The 18,469-nt window shown below is 36.0% G+C and overlaps 1 protein-coding gene across 13 annotated transcripts in view; it reads right to left on the minus strand.

The window, feature by feature from the left end:
- The window catches only part of TCERG1 (transcription elongation regulator 1), a 63,800-nt gene continuing 45,331 nt past the window's right edge, over positions 1-18,469 (minus strand). For 6 of the 13 annotated variants that reach the window (XM_008014855.3, XM_008014854.3, XM_008014853.3 and 3 more), the window contains 7 exons: positions 12,711-12,861; positions 7,929-8,093; positions 7,461-7,643; positions 4,265-4,444; positions 3,512-3,595; positions 2,247-2,347; positions 1-1,072 (listed from right to left, as the gene is read on the minus strand). In XM_008014855.3, coding sequence (XP_008013046.3) covers positions 871-1,072; positions 2,247-2,347; positions 3,512-3,595; positions 4,265-4,444; positions 7,461-7,643; positions 7,929-8,093; positions 12,711-12,861 — 1,066 coding nt within the window. In that variant the 3' untranslated portion in view covers positions 1-870. Of the gene's footprint in view, positions 1,073-1,340; positions 1,438-2,246; positions 2,348-3,511; positions 3,596-3,692; positions 3,839-4,264; positions 4,445-7,460; positions 7,644-7,928; positions 8,094-12,710; positions 12,862-18,469 lie in introns of those variants that run through there. The other 7 variants (XR_012090829.1, XR_012090828.1, XR_012090827.1 and 4 more) reach the window with 3 other exon arrangements.

Consider the following 18,469-nt stretch of genomic DNA (forward strand, 5'->3'; position numbering starts at 1 on the left):
TATATAAAAAGGGTTGGTTTATTGTAGTTCAAATACATAAACTGAACATTCAAACATCTTAAAATTAAACTTTAGCAACAAAGTTTAACATTCAAACAGGAGTATAGTTTACAAGAAACACCCAGAAAGGTAATTTGTTGTCTAATCCAGAATATTGATAAAGATCACTTAATGGTGAATAAAATATGTTTAACCAGTGGTTCTATTCTGGCCAACATGTTAGTTATGACCGTGGTTCCATACCTGAGAAGAAATTACTACATAAATCTTCTCTTAGGCTAAACAACAAGACTTGGTCTATAATTCAGAGGGGATAATCAAAGCACGTAAGTGAACAAATAAAACTAATCTGATCTTTAGAGACAAAGGTAAAAGTATTGTCCATTATAATAATCGTAGCCTCTGGAAGATAAGAATTCAATTTTCAGTGTCTTCTCTTTTACCCGCTTTAAAAAAAAAAAAAAAATCAAAACAAAACAAACCCCAACTCAGGTTTTCTTGGAGTCTGTGGTATTTGCATCTGGCAAGTTCAAGCCACAAATGCTCTTACTTCTTGCATGTATTAACACTGCTAGGAAGAACGTCACCAAGTCACTGACTTCCACACCTCATAAAAGGATGAATTTTAGCTTCAAGATTTTAAGATTTACTAGAGACAGCCTATATTTGAGTATGTATGTCAGTCATGCCACACAAAGAAAAGCATAAATATTTCCAAAGTGTTCTGTTCAGAAACTGTTCACAAATGCTTCTCCTTCTGTTTGTCAGATGGTTTTGCAATAGGTTGACTAATGCACATATATGTAAAAACCTGAAAATTGGCTCATGCAAGCATTTTGAATAGATACCCCTGTGGAAGAGTATTTAGAATTATTTTGTTGATCGTCTCGTGGGCTCTGATGCTGTAGGTGGTGGGGGTGGACCCCGGCGATCCAGGTCATCAACATATGCCACAATCAGTTTACGCCTCTCCTCTGGCACACAGTCCAGTACTAAATACCGTTTGTCATTCTGTAAAATTTTTTCTACATCTTTCAGGTGCTGATCAGATTCTTGGATTAATTTTTTGGATCTGAAATAAGAAAAAGAAGTCCAAGAATTACTGACTGCTGTTCACAGGTCTTTCAGAAATGAGCTGGAAATGTCCATCTAGTTCCTAATTGTGTTTCCACTTTTTTTTTTTTTAAGAAAAATTTCACTGCAGTGGTCACCTTTGTAAGTCGCCTCAGCAAAGACTCCAAGGAGTGAAAGGGCCTCAGAAGCTGAATTACCCTCCCACCCCTAGTGGTGGTCCCTCCAGATCAGGGCTGAGGGTGGGTGGGTAAATCTTGCCCGTGCTGTACCTGTTCTGTGGATGAACAGAGGACTTCAGTCTGCGGGGCTGCCAATCCCAGCATCTTTCACAAGCTTTCACTTTCACATCTTTCACTAAATTAACTATAAAAATGTAGAAAGAAGTCTTACTTCACATCTAATTTAAAAGCCCAAGCTGATGCAAAACATTAAGGATCCTGACCAAAAAATCCAAATGACAAAATATCTAAAAACCACACCCTCAGCACTATCTAGCCTCCCGTGCACATACCCTTTATTAAGAGGTTTCAAATCTCTCTCTTAAAGAAGAAAAGCTGGAGCATGAAACAAAAATGGTTTCCTGCATACTGACTGGTTAAGCAATGCAAAATTGTTTTCCTGATGATAAATCGTTAGGGGTGGGTTTGCTACAGAGAAATCTTGTTTATAGGCTCTAATTTCATAATTTACAATTTGCATTTAAATGTACCCAGCAAAATGCTTTCCTTTGAGGGGAAAAAAAAATGTTTATGCTGAGCTTACATAGATGATTTCATGCTTTAGAATGATCTAACCACACTGAATAGTCTTCAGAGGAGGCAAAGATAACTGATAGTGAAAGATTATTTTAAAAGACTTTTCATGAAATACAATTCTTATATAGTTGAGGGTATTCCTAAAAAAAGCAGTGAAGTTAAAAAAAAAAAAAAAAAGGTATGTATTAAAAACTGGATGGGTGGGTAACACAAAATAAGAATTGACATCTGGGCCCTTTCTTTAAGAAAAAAAAAAAAGTATGGTAGATATGGGCTGTATTTGACTTTGGACAGAAGTTGGCATCTTCTTATCCCTAAAAATTAATAATGTGTGTGAATGCAAAGAATGCTCTGACCATTAGAGTAAAGACTAGTAAAGAGAATGACTGCCAATATGAAACATTTCATTGCACACACCTATATGTTATAAATTTGGTCTCTTTCAAAAGCGTCCTGAAGTCAGCTTTGGCTGTGATATATTTGTCTCTGATATATTCTTCAAATTCTCTTTGTTTTTTCTGTTAAAAAAAAAAAAAAAAAGTTAAGATTATGGAAATAAAGCCCACTAATTCCAAAATAAACACCAATTATTTATTAAACAGTAATGTTTAAGTCACATAATAAAATTCAAATTTCAAAAGAAAAAGGCAACAGGGTACATTTTGTTCATATATAAAATTCATTAAATCACATAATCTGCAATGCTCATTTCTGTGGCATATAGAAAGAATGAGGAATCATAAATTAGTAGTGGCTGAAACTTGAGAACTTCCTATGCACTACACTGCTGAGCATTTTATGAGGATCATCTACTTCAATCTTCATAATAACCTCATGAAGTGGACACTTAAAAATAAGGATATTAAGTGTTCACTTCCTGCACACTGTATTTTTAACTTCAAGAACAAAAACAGTGATTTGTGGATACAGCAACTGTAGGTTAACACTCAAAACTTAACTTACACAGTACTGAGCATTTAGCTTTCTGGCAAGCCAAAAGTCATAAGATGAATAAACTCTTTGGACTTAAAAAAGACTTTATTAATCAATTCTAAACAGTCAGAAAAGTTGGAAACTGAGACTGGGTCTACCCCTCTTTCCCAGTCATGCATATTTTATGGTCCAAACATCTACAATCCAATAGACTTTGAGGGGGAAGAATAATAGATTTATGAGTTTTTATAAAAGATGCCCAGACCTAGAGAAACCAACCAGGAAAGGGGAATGACGTAAAAGAAAACAAATAAAAGGCCTAGGGATAAAATGAACTATAGTAAACAACACTTTTCTTAACATCATTCACTGTTTCAGACCTTGAAGCATATGAGAACTAGCGATCTCGTTACAGCGTTCTGTTAGTCAGGCTTAAGAGTCAAGTGCTTTGATAGTTTGGTACCAATTGCCAGCCTAAATCTAAATATGTCCGTCTAGTGGTACCTGACTAAAATAAAACTGCAGCTTCATTAAACCTCTAAGATCCTAAAATACAAGCTTTGCCCCAAGCATTAAAATGTTAAACTTTCTATTGTGCTCTCTTGCTAATTTATCATGCAAGAAACAAAACATGAACTTAAAAATCAGATTCATTTCTCATACACTTAAAAGTAATTCACTTAAAACAATCAAATTCATATTTAAGTATTTATAAATTGATAGTAAAACTTGACACAAAATCCTCTTACCCTGTCACTGGAGGAGAACTTAATACACCGAGGATCTTCCTTAATGATTTTTTTTACTTCTTTCCACGTGGATGTTAAGGTAATCTTTGAAAAGACATGTGAATAAAAAACATAAATACAACTCACTTTTACTTAGGGGGTCAAACTGCAGCACATATGGTACATAATATTACACACTGACCTGCGATCTCTTGTAATGCCCAAGCGTAACTGGACTAGTTAGGGACAGGGAAGCAGCGTTAATGCAATTTCTTTTTGTTGGCTTGCCACAAGAGTTATTTTCATGGCCATACTTTCAAGGTGGCCTAAGACAATCACCTGCAAACCCTGTATTTACATGGGCAAACATCGTAACTTCTGAAGAAACCATCACCAAAAAGAGAGCAGATAAAAAGGAACAAAACCTGGATAACAAAGCGTACAAACTGCCGAACAAGAGGCCACAGTACCAAATTGAAAATGGATCAAAAGAAGAAATTTGCTAAATCTATTATCAGGAGGGATCACTGACCACACAGCTAAGGACATTTTGAATTACTATAGGAGCAGTTATGAATGTGAAAACTAGAAAGAATAGGAATTTCTAAATAATTAAGAATACCATAATTTTTTTAAATCAGAGAATTGTCATATAACGAATTCCAGTAATGAATCTAAAGACCATGACACTAAAAATCATATCAATGTTTTGCTTTAAGAAATTACTAACAAAGATTCATCCAGATTAAAATGAGAAAAATAAGAGACTCTTACCGCAGAAGTTTCATCCAGAAGTTGCCTAAAGTGCTCCCTCTTTTTTTTGGTAAGTGCTTCAATGTGTTCATTGAAAAGTTTCTCTTTCTCCTCTCTTTCCAATAAGGATCCAGATTCCCAGCGGTGATCTTTTCGGAGGGTCCTACGAGTATCAGACCATGACACATCTGAAGAACGTACCTGAAGAGAAAAAAATTATATATATATCACCAAAGAGACTTATCTGAATGTCTGTTTGCACTTCCATGGCCACTGCAGCATTATTCACAATAGCCAAGATATGGAATCAACCTAAGTGTCTATCAACAGATAAATGGATAAAGAAAATGTAATAAATATTGGAGTACTACAATGGAGTACTACTCAGCCTTAAAAAAAAGAGGAAAATTCTATTCATCTGTGGCATGGATAAACCTAGAGGACAATATAAGTGAAATAAGCCAAGCACAGAAACACAAATACTGCATAGTCTCACATTTGTGGAATCCGAAAAAGTTGAACTCATAGAAATAGAGAGTAGATAGATGGTCACCAAAGTCTAGGGGGTAGGAGACAGGACAAGGAAGAGAATGAGGAGTTACTTGTCAAAGATAAGGAAGTTTCAGAGAGACAGCAGGAATAAGTTTTGAGATCTACTGTACACCAGGGTTAACTAAAGTCAATAATGTATTCTATATTCAAAATAACTGACAGCAAATTCCAAATGTCTCACCACAAAAAATTACAAGCAAACGAAGTGATGAATATGTTAAACAGCTTTGGTTTAATCATTCCACATTATCTACCTATATGGAAACAGCAACTGTACCCCGTAAGTATATACAATTATGATTTCTCAAAACAATTTTTAAAAAGAAGACAGCATAATAGAAGGCATAACAGGTCAGGCTGGCTCACCAACCAGCAAAAAGATATGCTTCATTGGTGGTAATGGCATTAAAAGTTAAGCCACACTACTGCCAATGTGAAGAAACACAGACTAAAATGACAGAAAGGTAAGAAAAAAATATAAAAACATTTATTTAACCAACACTTACCAAGCATCTAAATACAAGTCAGATAAATATCGTGCTTCACAGTAAGATTACAAAATAAGTAAGACGCTATCCCTTCTTTCAAAGAGCTCACTTAAAAAAGAAGAAAAACAAGGATAAAAAGGCCAGGCGCAGTGGCTCACGCCTGTAATCCCAGCACTTTGGGAGGCAGGTGGATCACCTGAGGTCAGGAGTTTGAGACCAGCCTGGCCAACATGGCTAAACCCCATTTCTACTAAAAATACAAAAATTAGCTGGGTGTGGTGGCGCGTGCCTATAGTCCCAGCTACTCAGGAGACTGCGGCAGGAGAATCACTTGAACCCAGGAGGCAGATGTTGCAGTGAGCCAAGATCATGCCACTGCACTCCAGCTGGGTGACAGAGACTCCATCTCAAAACAAACAAACAAACAAAAAAACCAAAAAGGATAAACATGTAAACAAATAACTGCAAGTACAGGTAATAAGTGCTGCAGAGTCGTATGCTGAGCAGAAGGGTGGTCTAAGGAACAGTGAGATCGAATCTGCCTAGATAGGTCAGGAGTAGCCTCACAGGAGAGAGATTTGAGTGTACCCTTGAAGAACGAGAAAGTCTGTCACCGCAACAGGAACACTTCCAAATCATTTCAGGTAGAGGGACTGCCATGAGCAATGGAAGGATGGTATGGTTCATTAAGCATGTTCAGCAAGGCTACAGTTCAAGGAGCAAATGAAGAAAGCAAAGGTGTTTAGGAAATATGAAGGTGGGAGGTAAGAAATGAACCATCTTTTATATTATGCTAAGGAAGCTGAATGTGACCTGCAGGAAACTGCTGGGAGTACAGAGAACCTTCATCCCCTGCAAGTAACCAGGAGAGTGACAAAATTAGATTCGTTTTTTATGAAGATTTCTGTGACTGCAATAGAACAGATAAATTTGAGGGAATGTTAGAGGTAGGGACAGAAATTAGGAAACTACTATAATTGTCTAGGGTGTAGGACAAGGTTGTCCAACCCGTGGCCCACAGGCCACATGCAGCCCAGGATGGCTCTGAATGTGCCCCAACACAAATTCATAAACTTTCTTAAAACATTATGAGATGTTTTTGTCTTTTTTTTTTTTTTTTTTTTTTTAGCTCATCAGCTATCATTTCATTAGTGTTAACGTACATTTTTCTTTTTGAGACAGAGTCTCACTCTGTCACCAGGCTGGAGTGCAGTGGCGCAATCTCAGCTCCCTGCAGCCTCTGCCTCCCAGGTTCAAGTGATGCCCCTGCCTCAGCCTCCCACGTAGCTGGGACTACAGGCACGCATACTAGAGACGGGGTTTAGCCATGTTGGCCAGCCTAGTCTTGAACTCCTGACCCCAAGTGATCTGCCCGCCTTAGCCTCCCAAAGTGCTGGGATTACAGGCGTGAGCCACCATGCTCAGCCATGTTAGTGAACTTTATGTGTGGCCCAAGACAATTCTCCTTCTTTCAATGTGGCCCAGGGAAGCCAAAAGATTGGATACCCCTGGGTAGAGTAAGAAACAGATGCAAGGGAAGAAATCAGAAGTGACAAGAGTAAAAAGTTGCATTGAAAAAGAGAAAAGAAATAGCATAGGAGAGATGTGACAAAGAGAAGCCACCCCCAACTCCAAAAAATATTAGCAAGTAGGACAGGAGTCTGGGGGCATTCACTGTAGGGACAAAAAACCCTACATACCTCAACAACCCGGAGGAGTAAGGGAGAAAGATTTACAACAAAGTTTCAGGGATCTCCTGGGGTCAGTTACACCTCCAGTCCTCAATGTCATACCATCTACAAGTATAACTGATCATCACAATGATGGCCCTAAATCATCAACAAGAAGGTTAAATTGTGTTCAGCACATTTTGTTTCTCATTATGGCAGGTGTGTGGTATGTCGACTTTCATCAAGAATGATAAATAATAAAGTTGTGAGACTAAATGATTATGACTTTCCATATGTGTAAAATGCCTAACTTCTGAATTTGTTAAATAACTAGGGTTTTTTCCTATAGTAACAGTACTAATACCAAGTATTCAATTTTTAAATGCTTTATAATTTAGCAAATTATCTCCCTCAGAATTGAGTAACATTAAAATATTCATAACAGTAATATAATAAATGTCCAATATCCAGTACATTAGAGAAAAAAAGTAAAATATTAACATATACCATATCAGACAGAAGAGCTTTGAAATTCTGGATAGCTTCTTCTCGTTTGTGCTGCTCTCTCTCTCGATCTATTTCTTTTGTTTGTTCTGAACGAGCCTTTTGAACCTCCCTTTCTCGTTCTCGAAGGCTTGCCTCAATGCGGGCTTGCCTTTCAAGCTCCTTTTCTTTTTCTGAGTCTAAATTCTGTAAAAGTAAAAATTACATTATCCTTCTTACCAACTCCATCAAAGTATGTTTTTACAGAATAACCAGCTTGCCAAATAAAAAATTCCAAATCTAGTTTTTGCCCAGAATATACCTAAACACTGTGTATCTCTCATCTCCAAATCAACTAGACTCTCATGTTAAGAATACTAACAAGAAAAATTCCAAACCCCCAATAGAAAAATCTCTAACAACATATACCCTTAAACACAAGTTAGAATTGTATTATTCAATGAAAGCAATACAAGTAAACACAACAGTTACCTTGGCTATTTTTTCAATGTACTGTTTGAAAAGATCTTCTCTCATTGATGAACTATCTACTGCTTTGTAACGTGGATCACTTTCTACTTTGTCTTTTACTTTGCTCCATCGAGACTGACTGTCCAAGTGATGATTAGATAATAGTTCAAAGAAATCCGATTTAATCTGTAATTTGAAACAGGTAGTGGGATGGGAGGGAAAATAATGTACCATGAGAAATTCATCATATCTTACATATTTACAACTAGAAAAAAAATTCACTTACCTTAAATATGAGAATAACTTTTAAAATACAGGCATTTAGAGTAGAATGAATTACAGTAAAAGATCAGAAGTGTTCTTTTACTAGAAATGTAAACATCAACAAGCATATAAGCTTTCATCAAAAATTTGCCAAATTCAAGATAAATAATACTTTATAAAGAAATTATTCAAATATAGAAAAAGGCTTTTTCAGATTGTTGATAACTTCAGATCTCAGAACTGCCATGTATTCATAGGGAATATAAATTTACATCGAGCTGCATTTATTTTTAGCTAAGAGTCAGGCTTATGAGCTGACAATACTTTAATATCAACATGGTAAAAATGATTTATTTAAAAAACTATATGGATAAAAATTTTGGCCATTGAAATTAGTAAGACATTTAAAAATCACTGCAAGTCATTACAAACTTACACTGTCAAATGTCTAAAATCAAAATGGGGTAAAAATTTGTATTTTGGTGAAAAAAAGGCAGTTGTACACCTTGATATGTGAGAAAGTTATAGAATTTCTATGTTCATAATTAACCATTACTAAAAAATTGCATTCAGATCTTCTATACTTTTTAGCATTAAACATGTATGTCTATACCATTATAAACTCAGAATATGTGTTTATCCAGTATTATACTCAACTGAAATACCAAGTTAATAACATTATATCAAAGGTATTAAACATTAATCCTTCAGTATCAACATATACAACTACTTAAAACCCCTCTCCAAAACTGTATTTCTTATTTATTTAAATAGGTGAGGAAAGGAGTAAATGAGATAGTTATTTTTATGTACGTCTGAGGGCTTAATTGTTTTAAAATTTAATCCCACATATACTACTTTGTACTTCTACCACAGAAGATACCCAGGATAAGCAAGGTCATTTCAACAAAGGATTCTGACCATATTAAGAACCCCTCCCTTCCAGTAGGAATTGAATATGGACCTTCCCACCTGATCAGGGGAATCAGGATTTAAAATGTGTGTGCACAAAAATATATGAATCATTCCTTCTGCCTAGTCTAACACTATCATTTCCCCTTACAACTTCATTTCTCCTACCGGAGGATTAAAAGTGAGACTGAGGCCAGGCACGGTGGCTCATGCCTGTAATCCCAGCACTTTGGGAGGGTGAGGTGGGTGGATCACCTGAGGTCACGAGTTGGAGACCAGCCTGAAAAACATGGTGAAACCCCGTCTCTACTAAAATTACAACAAGTTAGCTGGGTGTGGTGGCAGGTGCCTGTAATCCCAGCTACTCGGGAGGCTGAGGCAGGAGAATCGCCTGAACCCGGGAGGCAGAGGTTGCAGTGAGCCGAAACTACACCACTGCACTCCAGCCTGGGCAACAAGAGTGAAACTCCATCTCAAAAAAAAAAAAAAAAAAAAAAAAAAAAAAAAGGTGACGTTGATGTCCTTTCTGGAAAATACTTTTAAGGTTATAAGAAACAGAATATCTGCATCTGAAATGTTTCTAAAGACAAGAGCTAATCAGCTGTGGATTTCTCCACTACTAAACTTGGCCTTTCACTTTGAACTAGTAAGAAATACTCATAAACCCAGTATTTCCAGACAGTGATTAAGAAACCACCTGATGTAGCGATGTAACTTAAATTTTTCTGTTCATCTTGTCTATTTTTTATCTGACATGATGAACACCAAATTCCTAGATGCATTTGACAACTGGAAGGCAAAATTTACAAAATTTATGTTAAATAAAACATGCAAGTTATATCAAATAGGAATCTTTCTAAGCCACAGGAATTTGTATTAGCTTAAAACAATTTTCATATGTTAGACATGAAACCTATAAAGTAAGGATTATCATATAGGTTTTTAAATGTGTGATGTATAAACAAGTGAACTTTAAATAAAATTAAACTTTAACTTCCTTTCATTGTGGACATTACCATGACAGGTTATAAATGGCTTACTAAGGCTATCAGTATGAGAACAATTCCCTGACAGCTGCATAAATGTCAAAAAATGTCATTTACCATTAGCTGCAATTCAAGGCCTTATTATTCTCCCCATTCCTTACTATAATGAAAATAATTTATTCACAGGAAATTTAAAAGAGAGGGAAGAGAAAAATATGTCAATTTCATAACAGTGGATTAACTCCAATTACGTACAACCTCAAATGTGCTATACAAAAGGTAAAGTATTTGAACCACAATTTTATAAAAATTGGTTATAATATTATAATAAAATAGCTTAAGAATAGCTACTTTGGCAAATAAAATATATATTTTTTTTAATCCCACTCTGTTGTCCAGGCTGGAGTGCAGTGGAACCATCAAAACTCCCTGCAGCCTTGACCGTTTGGCTTCAAGCGATTCCCCCACTTCAGATTCCAGAGTAACTGGAACTACAGAAGCACATCACTACAACCAGCTACTTTTTTGTTTTGTTGTAGAGATGGGGGTCTTGCTATATTGTCTAGGCTGGTCTCAAGCAATCCTCCTGCCTTGGCCTCCCAGAGTGCTGGGATTACAGGCATGAATCACCACGCCTGGCTGATAAGTAGACTTTTAAAGGCATTTTTTAATAAAATGGAAAACTAGTAGTAAAAACTACATGAAAATGATGCTCTTACTGTGAGAATGACTTTACCTTGAAAATGTTACTTAAGAAAAACAAGAATTTCACCAGAAGTCAATGTTCTTCACAGGTTTTCAAAACTGGTTTTAAAATTAGTTTTAAACCTTCAGTATTCTAACTATCACAATGCTACAAAGACTAGCTGGAGAATTACAAGAACAAGGAAATAAATTCTAATACCATGCTACTGGTACTGCTCTTGCTATCTAATTACACAGTTCCAATGTGATGTTTCTTTTAAGTATACACAATATACTTAAGAACAGTATAAACAATACAGTGGAAGTCATGAAAGAAACCCCATAAACCAAATGTGCTCAAAATGTGAATATAAAATCCACTATATTTAAACCCTTACTTTAAAGATTTCTGCTTTGATGGCCTAGTCATTGATTTTGCATTCTTTAAATTGGCTGAGAAAGCTTCACTTTAGCAATTTCCTGCCTTTTTTTCTTTAATCTAGTAATGGTATAAAGCCAAACCTGTAATTTAGAGAATTAAGATTTTTATAGTCAAAATAAAATAAAGCTGAATATATTAAATATTAGATTTATTTAATTTAGATGTCATATCTATTTAATTTCTTTTTTTAAATTAACACATTCTGGGCACAATTCTCATCACTTCATAAGGAAAAAAGACTAAAAAAATGTAAAGTACCGGAACTGCGGGAGGCTAAAGTCACCACACAGAGATACCAATTCTTTCCTCACTAGGGAATCCCATAACACTTTGCGTGTCAGTGATTGACAGCTGTCACTGAACTGATTGACAGGCCGCACAGCACAAAACTGTAAAGTCTATCCACTTGTTATAAAACAGAATACATAAAATAGTTATAAAAAAAAGTGTTTAGAAAAAGAAAATCAGTTACAAATGCAAAGATAAATACATTTAATTTGTATAAAAGCAATCATACAAAATCAAACAATCACTTATTTACTTGGTTTTCTTAAATAGGTTATTCTAAAAGTCAAAAGTAGCAAATAATTCATTAACATGACTCTAATTCAACATATAAAATTATGTAGTAGAATTTGATTTTACACATTTCCTCTGAGAAGCATAATCATTTTTTAAATAAACAGTGAAACAATTCTGGAAAACTCACTTGGAAGCCAAATAAGTCGGATAATTAGGAAGTTTCAGATATTTCTGATAAAAGCTGTTTTAGCTAATACTGTTACTATTTTGAATAGCATTACTTTCAAACAACACTCCTTAATAGAACTTGTAATATTATAACTTTCTAGAATAAGAGGTAATTGTAAATGTCAAGAATGATTAGGCTCCAGAGGTTATTTTTCTACATTCACAAAGCATACCGGGACACTAAGGAGAGTGGCTGCATGTTTTGATGGTTCACACACCACTGGGGTCATCTCCCTACTACTTTGCCTCCCCAGTGGTAAGCTCCTCTCCACTCCTGACGCTGCTATCAAATGACATTTGGAATTCATTCATCTTTAATAGCTGACCTTTAATTCTGATAAGCAGTAATTTATATGTAAGATATGTTTACTGAAAGATTAGAAAGTCACTAAAATGCTGTCTTTTAGAGGGCAAAAAAGATAAAGAAGCTCTCTGAAATTCAAATATTACCACCTATAAAGAATCCTGAAATCTTAGAAGGCACCACCGAGCAGGCAGTCCTAACAACCCGTTCTGAGTTTACCAGGCATCTTAATATCAATATAATTTAAAGCAAAAGTATATAGTTTAGTGAAGCTACTAAAATAAGCATTACGTAAAGTGATAGAATACATACATACATAAATAATTATAAAAGCTAAAAGAACAGTTCATGTAGGTCCTATTATTTATGCTGATGGATAAGGTTAGACACATTAACACCAGCACAGTCCTTTCCCATTCACACTCCCATCAATCACACCACTGGAACTAAAACCATCTTACCTTCTCACCTCTGGTCTTCGAATCTTCTTTCTCTTTCTTCCTAGCAGCGGCCACAAACTCATTAAACAAGGCTTCTCGGTCTTTCATCTTTTCAATTGCTTTGAATCTTGAATCTTTAGCATGCTTGGCTGCAAATTCACTAAAAGTTGCTCTGTAACAAAATTACAAGTGTGCTAACTTTGGCAGTTACTTCTGCTTGTATAAAGGCATAGCAGAAGATACCATTTTTCCAACAAGAGTATATGACAAACAGACACTGGGACTCAACATCTACCTAACAGTGAACAGTAAGTTTCAGAAAGGAGTAAAAAGAGGTAATGAGCAAAAATGTGGTTAAGGGATTTGTATGCTATCAGCATAGAATTAGAATATTTATTATAAAAAAAAAAAAGAGAGATCACAGAGTAAAAAATTTGCATGCCTCAAGAGACAAGAGCTCATCAATTTCTACTCTAAGATGAAGCTGAGTCCTGCCTCCAGCCATAAGAGAAAAATTTTTATTGGATTAGCTGTCTTTCCATACACGACTATAAAACTGGACAGAAGCATATGAGACAACTGACTTCAAGGAGTAGACAACAGAAAGAGTAAGACTGAAATGCCTGAAAGGGAAATTTATGAGGTGCAGAGAGAGCTCAAGTTCAAATAGAGTACCGTAGGCTTAATGAACTGGAGGAAGCAAAGATTAGAGCTTGGGTGAAGAGGAATCTATAAAGATAGGGTACCCCAGAAAAATCCGACTTAGCGATTACCCATGAGTCCACAGCTAAGGCCAAGCTGTATAACAGCAGGGAAAGATCACTCTCTACATCAGGCTACTACAGGATTAAGAACATAGAAGAGATAATAGACAGAGTCAGTAGTATTAAAGAGAGAATAGGAACAGGCCAACAAAGTCCACAAAAGATCCACAAGGAAAACTGAACTGGAAGGCTAAAAGAAACATATTACACTTTCAGAGATTCACACTAACAAAACATAAAGTCAAGCCTAAAGGTGGCAACCAATAAATGAACTGCCTACTAAAACAAAAACATCCACTTTTCAATGAAAGGTAACAGACTCCAGGGTCTCTACATATTAGCCACAAAGTCCAATATTCAATCAAAAATCACTAAATATACAAAGAAATGTGATCCACAGAAAAATTTTTTTGAAGTCAATAGAAACTGAACCCAAGATGTCCAGATGTTGCTATAAGTAGACAATAACTTTAAAATAACTATTACTGGCCAGGTGCAGTGGCTCATGCTTGCAATCCCAGCACTTCAGCGGGGACAAGGTAGGAGGATCATTTGAGGCCAGGAGTTTCAGACAAGCCTAGGCAACAGAGTGAGACTCCGGCCGGGCATGGTGGTTCATGCCTGTAATCCCAGCTACGTGAGAAGCTGAGGCAAAATAATCTTTTGAACCTGGGAGTCAAAGGCTGCAGTGAGCCGAGATCGTGCCACTGCACTCCAGCCCGGATGACAGAGCAAGGCCTTTTATCAAAAAAACAAAAACCAAAAAACATAGCGTGGCCAGGCATGGTGGCTCATGGCTGTAATCTCACCACTTTGGGAGGCCAAGGCAGGTGGATCACTTGAGGTCAGGAGTCCCAATACCAGCATGGCCAACAAGGTGAAACCCTGTCTCTACCAAAAATACAAAAAAAAATTAGCTGGGAGTAATGGTGGGCGCCTGTAATCCCAGCTACTCAGGAGGCTGAAGCAGGAGAAAAACCTAGGAGGCAGAGGTTGCAGTGAGCTGAGATCACGCCACTGCACTCCAGCCTGGGTGACAGAGCAAGACTCTGTCTCAAACAAAACAAAAAAAACACCACAGTGAGGCTCTGTCCCTACAAAAAAATTAAAAATTGGTTGGGCATGGTGGCACACGCATACAGTCTCAGTTACTCAGGATGACTGCTTAAGCCCAGGAGTCCGAGGCTACAGTGAGCTGTGACTGAGCCACTGCATACCAGCCTGAACAACAGAGCAAGACTCCGCCTCTTAAAAAAAAAACTAAATAAACAAAACTGTTATTATTACACTGAAAGAATCAAAGAAAAATAGGTTCAAAGAACTGAAAACATGATCTAAAAATGAATGAACAAATAAGGAGTTTCAGCACAGATGCAGAAAATAATAAGAACCTAAAACTAATGAAAAAAAATTAACTGGATAGGATTAACATGAGAGTTGACAATAGAATAAAGAGTCAATTATATGAAGTTAGATCACTAACAATTATCTAATCCAAAGAGGAGGAAGAAAAAAGACTGAGGTAGGGGAAACAGTCTCAGGGACATGTGAGATAATATCAAACACTAATATATGTGTGATTAGAATCCCAAAAAGAGAAAAGAATGAAGGAGGGCAGAAAAAGTACTAGCCAAAAACTTCCCAAATTTGATGGAAAACATCAATTTATAAATTCAAAAAGCTCAGCAAACTCCAAACATGTTAAATAAAAGGAGGAGGCTTATGAGGGCTAATAAGCCTACGTTTTAAAAAAGAAGTTTCTCCATAAATAAAAGGCATTATAAAGCTTTCATATATTTGGTATATATTTTAAATATTTGAAGCTTTCACGAGTGGCACGATCTTGGCTCACTGCAACCTCTGCCTCCAGGTTCAAGCAATTCTTCTGCCTCAGCCTCCCAAGTAGCAGGGACTACAGGTGCCCACCACCACGCCCGGCTAATTTTTGTATTTTTAGTAGACATGGGGTTTCACCATACTGGCCAGGCTGGTCTCAAATCCCTGACCTTCTGATCCGCCCACCTCGGACTCCCAAAGTGCTGGGATTACAGGTGTGACCCACTGCGCCCAGTCAAGAATTTACTCTTAGAATTAACAAGCCTATACTTAGCATGGTTTTAGAAGAAAAAAATAAAGATTAGCCCATTCAAAAACTATTTAGCTATTTAAATGCAAAAATAAAACATTCTCTTATGTGTTACAACAAAGATATTTTTAATTATAAACAAAAAACTGGCCAGTTAATCTCAATTTTGAACTTAAAACATCAACTGAAGGTTAAAAGTATCACTCACAGCTAACATTTATATTTTTTATATATATATATATATATATATTTTTTGAGTTTGAGACGGAGTCTAGCTCTGTCCCTCAGGCTGGAGTGCAGTGGCGTGATCTTGGTTCACTGCAAGCTCCGCCTCCCAGGTTCACGTCATTCTCCTGCCTCAGCCTCCTGAGTAGCTGGGACTACAGGTGCCACCACGCCCGGCTAATTTTTTTGTATTTTTTGTAGAGATCGGGTTTCACCATCTTAGTCAGGGTGGTCTCGATCTCCTGACCCCATGATCCACTCGCCTCGGCCTACCAAAGTGCTTGGATTACAGGCGTGAGTCACCACACCCAACCAACATTTATTATTTTTAAGCTTTGCTGACCAAGGCTAGATTCTAATAATCTTTTGTATGCAACCAATACTAATCATAATAGCTAATGTTAATTCAACATTTTTAACAAAGAATATATTGCAAATCTGGTTTGAGCAATAGATACGTAACAATAATAAAATGGCATGGTAAAATAAAAATGTATATTCCAGAAAAGGGATCATATGTAGTCCATTAAATGTTTTATTTTCATGATAAATTAAGCACTTCACTTTGTAATTTTAAGATAGAAAAAGCAAGCATAGGTTGGGCATCCCAAATTTGAAATCCAAATGCTCCAAAATCCGAAACTTACTTAGTGCCAACAAGACATTCAATTCAGATTTTTGAATTTGGGATGCTCAGCCAGTAAGTATAATACAAATATTCCAAAGTTAAAAAAAAAAAAATCTGAAATCCAAAAGATTTCTGGTCTAAAGCATTTGGGATAAGGGATAATCAACCTGCATTGCTATGATTAAAGAATAAACTATGATTAAAGAAAAAACCTTTCAAAAAGTGGAAAATCAATATGTAAAGTGATAACTGAATTATTTTAGACTTACTTCTATCACTTATAGGTAACAGGTAAAATACCTGACACTTTTTATAAGAAAAGACTAAAGTGAACCTTTAGCATTAGATTCCCATGGAGATGTTTTCTTATGACTTGTTTCTTAACCATGAAAAACTACTTTAAAACAAACAGGATAAAAAATATTTTGGAGGGAAGTGGGTAACGGTTAGTGGTGGGTCACAGGGAGATAGTAGTGACAAGAAACCGACCATGGGAGGCATGACTTAAATTTTCATTAAAAAGAAAAAAGACATACAAGACACAGGCACAGTTCAGTAATTTCCCCCTTTCTTTCCCGTTGGAACAAACTCTGGTGCTCTATATTTACTAGCTCTACTAAAAGGTTCTGCAATATTTCTCCCACTTAAAAAAAAAAAATTAGGCCAACAGACAATATTTTCTCATATTAAAGTTTTTCCTCCTTGCACTCTTCTAGGACTAAAAATGGTCTTAATTTATATGCCAGAGTTGGATGTATCAATATAACAATACAGGACAATGCCCTTAGTGCCTGATCGTTTCATTTTATGAAGTAACCTGCATAGTACAGATCACTTCAACAATTCTACCTGCCTGAAAAGAACACCAGTAGAGTACTATGATATGGTAAGACTTAGTCAGATCTACCAAAGGGAAACCTCTTTGGAGTTTCAATTATTCATAGACCCATATGGAGTTTTAATAAATATATTCTGCTGAATGATGTGGAAATAAGCTGCAGACATCTTAAGACTTCACTTAGAAATATTTCAACATGCAACTCCTGAGAGTAAAGTCTTTTTCCTCCATAATCACAATACCCAAGAACATTACTATTTCTCTAATAACATCTAATATCCAATTCTTACCAAGTGTCCTCAATTGCCCCCCTCCACCCCGCCAAAAGTCTTTTATAACACAGACTCAACTATTTTGACCCATGATTTCACTCATTCTTTTGACTCAGAAATAACTCAGGGACTCCCTGGACAGTCTGAACCTCTATTACCCCTGAAGAATATTACATTCTTCATATCACAAAGACTCTATTAGCTTTTATTTCTAAAACTTAAATGCCATATTTCAAATATAAAACTGTAATACTAAACATACCTTCTTAAACATCACTCCTACCTCCACAGACAAAATTAACTATTTATATAAGATGAACCTTTATAATAAGTGCCATTTAACCAGAGACTCCATGATTCTACTCGACAGTTTTAGAATACTGAAGTATTCACAGTAACCTAACACCACTACTCTTACGTCTAAGTCATAAATAAGAGTAATTCCCCCTGCCTGTACAATTCTGTGCAACACTGAAATCTAGTTGAAATCCCAGCTTCACTTAGGCAAGCTACCTAATTTGCTTATCTCATGTAAAACAGGTATCACATAAATACCTAAATCAAACTACCTGTGCTGAAGACTGAATATCTGTATGCATATATAAAAAACTGTCTGCTTTCAGTCATGTTTACATGTATGTATAAATGCAGACATACATGTTTTAAAGAGCAAATAAGCACATAAGATACCCAGTAACTATTATTATAAAGTTAGGCAAATAAATTTAAAATGTCTCACTGTCTTTAGCCCATTATATGTATTTAATACATATTATCAATCAACTGAAAATGTCAGACACAACCATTTCTAGACACTTAGAAAATTTTGAAACTGAAGTGGTAAAAGGTCCTTTATCACTTCAATTTAATCAAAATAATGTTCTTCCTCTGCAACTTAGTATGTATGAATCTTTACAAAGATGGGGCACAGATTTTCTATCATATACTAGTTTCTAAAGAACTTATT

Source organism: Chlorocebus sabaeus, chromosome 23 (genome assembly GCF_047675955.1).
Source record: "Chlorocebus sabaeus isolate Y175 chromosome 23, mChlSab1.0.hap1, whole genome shotgun sequence".
NCBI classification, from domain to species: domain Eukaryota; kingdom Metazoa; phylum Chordata; class Mammalia; order Primates; family Cercopithecidae; genus Chlorocebus; species Chlorocebus sabaeus.